The 4,033-nt window shown below is 39.9% G+C and overlaps 1 protein-coding gene across 3 annotated transcripts; it reads right to left on the reverse strand.

Moving 5' to 3' along the window:
* Nucleotides 1-1,167: 1,167 nt before the first annotated feature.
* On the reverse strand, nucleotides 1,168-3,499 carry LOC104958557 (protein phosphatase 1 regulatory subunit 12A-like). 3 transcript variants are annotated; one of them, XM_010786301.1, is made up of 4 exons: nucleotides 2,758-3,499; nucleotides 2,566-2,616; nucleotides 2,333-2,383; nucleotides 1,168-1,595 (listed from the first exon to the last, which is right to left on the reverse strand). In XM_010786301.1, exons 1-4 carry the CDS (start codon nucleotides 2,860-2,862, stop codon nucleotides 1,557-1,559), a joined length of 246 nt encoding a protein of 81 aa, XP_010784603.1. In that variant the 5' UTR covers nucleotides 2,863-3,499; the 3' UTR covers nucleotides 1,168-1,556. The 3 variants fall into 3 exon arrangements, with proteins under 3 accessions (XP_010784603.1, XP_010784601.1, XP_010784600.1); XM_010786299.1 differs by having other exon boundaries at nucleotides 1,171-1,598; XM_010786298.1 differs by lacking the exon at nucleotides 1,168-1,595 and adding an exon at nucleotides 1,608-2,213.
* Nucleotides 3,500-4,033: the final 534 nt, after the last annotated feature.

Below are 4,033 nucleotides of genomic sequence, written 5' to 3' on the forward strand. Positions count from 1 at the left end.
CAGCCGATCAGATATTTAAGTAAGATAAGAAGTACTTTATTCATCCCAATTTGGGAGATGTTTGCGTTGCAGCAGCATAAAAAGACATGGCATTGTATGCAAGGGTGTAACTTTGGTTTGAGAAGTGGGGGGGACACAAAACAGGGGGTCCTCCGCAATGAAACATTGTTCTCGATTTAATTCCATTTCCTGCCTTTCTACAAATATATATTAGGGACTATGGTGTTAACTAATCCAAGAAAAATGTGTAGTGTGTATAATGAGTGTGCAAACTTATCTATCCATGAACCTGTTTTATTTGTGATGACCTCACATCCTATAGGGGGGTCCGGGGGCATGCACCCCCGGTAAGATTTGTTTCTTTAAATTTAAGTTAAAGGCATCAATCTGGTGCACAAATTAAGAGATTTATGGATACAGCCTCTCAACACTCATATGAAACAGAACTGTATATATTTCAATACTCCAAAAACCATTAGAATATGCTCACAACCAATAACACATCATTGATATACTCCTCTCTCCTATCTTTATCTTACCTAGTCTGCATTCTTTCTTTTTATTTATGCATATTTTACTAATCACTTCCTTTTCAAACTGTGTTTTTAATTTTTTACTGACATTGGAATGACTTTTTAACTTATTTTGAACAACTACATTAAATAGATGGAAATATTTGTTTAGACCAAACCGTTTGAGACCCACTGAGATAACTTAGACTAAGGTTTACAATATAATCACTCAGCGAGTCCTTTACCTCCCTGAGCTGATGTTATCTCAGCCTCTCAGTCCGACAGGAGAGGACTCTCCCTCTTCTTATTGTTGAAACAGCTTTATAATCTAATCTCCGAGCTAGCACCAGATGCTAACAACAACCCCCGTAACTCTCTCTCTCTCTCTCTCTCTCTCTGTCTCTCCCTGTCTCTCCCTCCCTCTCTCTGTCTCTCTCTCTCCCTGTCTCTCCCTGTCTCTCTCTCTCTCTCTCACACAAAATGCGCTCCTGCCACAAACACACACAGACGCTCCTCCGTGACGATGACCACTTGCGTAAAAAAAAAGAAAAAGAAAAGAAATTTGAAAAGTGGGGGGGACACAAACGGGATTTTGAAAGGTGGGGGACATGTCCCCCCTGTCCCCAGTGGAAATTACGCCCATGGTGCCATCTATAGCGAGGGTTTGTAATAGCTTTGGTTTGTTGACGCTTCTGTCTCCTGCAGACTCACAACTGTCAATCTCTTATATTACACACAAAACAGCAATAGTTGTAACACTCTCACACAATGGTGTAAGTGTTTACAGCTCTTACTAGAAAAAAACACAAATATTTTTGCATCTAAAAGGTGTTGCTTCTATTTCTCCTTTCCAAGTGACCTTGTGAGTGAGTGGCATTACATTCTATCTGAGCTTATCATGTGACGTGTATATGTGGGTCCACACGTGTAAACATGCCTGAGTCTCTGAGAGCATAATCATGTGAAGGTGACAGGCAGGTGTCAATCACTTGTCTGCGTTTTAGCAACCACTCACCATCCCCCTCCCCCTGAGACACCCTGCTCTCAGGGCTGGTACCCACAGCGGAACCGCATTGGGGGGTCCTGCTGAGGGAACCACGACAACACGGGGGTCACATATTTGCTGGTTACAACCACCCTGATGTATGTGTCCTATTTATACTGTCCAGGTCATTGTCTGCATAGTGCACGTTCTCAGACTGGTGCTGGCATTTTATCTCTAATGAGGAGTATAACAATGTTGCTGTAATTTGCCATAACAATGGCATTATAATCGTAAAGTGTCATGTGTGACAAATAAGACCGCGTCTGCCCAGGCCTGAAATCTGCCCTGTATTTCTTTGATGAAGCAAAGTCCACACAGTGCAGTGCAGGAATTCCTCACAAAAGCAGGTCTTTTGCTCTTGGACAGGGTTTTGGTATTCAGCTGGAACTAGGTCACAATGTTCACCCCAACTGTGGGATAAGTGGAGCAGAGGAGCAGCAGCCCGGACTCCTCCTCAGCCTGGCAGGAAGTGGCCCAGCAGAACACTGTGGGTAATGAGCCTGAAGCATTAACCTTCCCTCTCCTTGACTTCAATCCCACCTGGCTAACAACAACCCTGGAGTGTGCTAATATGTGTCTGTTTTGCTCTGAACACTTTAGGCGTGCTTGATTTAGCATGGGTAAGAGGGGCTTGGCTGGAGGTGTTCTTTCAAGCACTGTTAGTGTTATGGTGTCGGAGGGAAAAAAACATCTGAGGTAAATTCACACAAAAGAGACAAAATATGCTGTTTAAACCCAGGGTGAGTATGCACAATTGATTTTCGCATGCACTGACCTTTATCTCATCTTCCATGTTTGACACTCTTTTCTCAAGAGCTTGTTTTTCCTGCAAATAAAAAAGGAAAAACTGAAATAAATACCATGAGTGAAACACAATGTTACGGTCTGAAGTAGTCAGGAAACATAGAGGGAAAAAAGCGAAGAAAGCATTTGGTCATCCATCTTCATAATGCAGGATCATGATCTTATAAAAAAAACAAAATGCCAAAAGGTTTGTAAAGCACTTACCCTTTTCTCAGATTCGACGGCTGTAGATCTCTCTGATATTCTGTCGTGCCTCTATAAAGTAAAATGATACTGTTATTTTTGAAGAACCGGAAGGATTATATTTATTTAGTAATCAAACCCGCCTTATAGTTCCACACATACATGGAAGAGGATAAGGGTGAAACATCGAAATAATTGACAGTTTTTCTGTACCTGAGTGACTTTGTCCAGCTGGGAGCGTATCTTCACCAGTTCCTGTTTGCTGTCCTGCAACCTCGACTTGAGTTTATCATTCTCATGCAATGCCTCTGCATACATCTGGAAGTGAACAAAATGAGGATTAAGGAAATGAAAGAAAGATGTTCAGAGAAATGTTGGTTTTTCAATACCATAAATTATTTAAAAAATATTCAATAACACATTAGTCATTATAACAACTACATGTTATCAAGCAAACATATTTTCTTTTTTAAATTGTTTTGATATTTGTTTAGTTTTTGACAAAAAGGAACATTTATAATAAATATAGAAATAAGAGGTTGCATACAATAAAAAATATATATACTTTTGTTCAATGGTATTTTTATTATTATTTTATCATTATTTTCAAATGTGCTATATTTTATGTTTATTTATTTAATAATTCAAGATGACACTTGTTTAGTCCATCTGCCTCTCTTCAAAGCAGAGAACCGCAGTGACGCGTTCTAAAACCTGCCTAAAACCCGGAAGTAAACTCCTTCCGGTTCGTTCGTCAAAAAACAATGCAATTTCTCCATAGGATTTTGGAAAATAGCTCGAAATAAGGTCTGTGGTTGACACACACTTAAGAGACGGATCACGTTTTGTTCAGCCGGATAATATCCACATGTCTACCCTATTTTTATAATTTTCGAATCATAAATCTAGTCGTCAGAAGCAAAATGCTAACGTTATGCTATAAACGAACTACAGCAGGGTCGCTGCTTCAACGTCACGCAACTTAAGATCCATATTGAACATTACATTACATTACATTGCATTTAGCTGACGCTTTTATCCAAAGCGACTTACAATAAGTGCGTTCGACCAACAAGATACAAACTTGAAGAAAACAGAATCATATAAGTACATCAGGTTTCATAGAGCTAAAACATTTCCAGTGCTACTCAACTGGTTTTAAATAAGCCAGCCCTTTATTAGTATATATGTGTTTTGTTAGCAATTCTTTGTTAGTAATTCTATCGATCGGGAAGAGGAGTCGAAAGAGATGAGTTTTCAGTCCCCCCCGGAAGATGTGCAAGCTATCTGCTCACCAAAACTACAGATTCAAAATTGTTCAAGTTGAGCGTTTGTTTTCACAGTTTGCAAGAGCGCAGGTACTTGCTTTCAAGCAGAACAGGGCAAACAATCTTAGCGGGAGCGTTTACGTGTTCGGTGTAATGACGTACAACGGCCTCAACAACTTCTGTAGTCCTATTCAGCCAAATGTTAACAGCCATCGTTTTTC

Source organism: Notothenia coriiceps, unplaced genomic scaffold (genome assembly GCF_000735185.1).
Source record: "Notothenia coriiceps isolate Sejong01 unplaced genomic scaffold, NC01 NC01_scaffold00029010, whole genome shotgun sequence".
Classification (NCBI taxonomy): domain Eukaryota; kingdom Metazoa; phylum Chordata; class Actinopteri; order Perciformes; family Nototheniidae; genus Notothenia; species Notothenia coriiceps.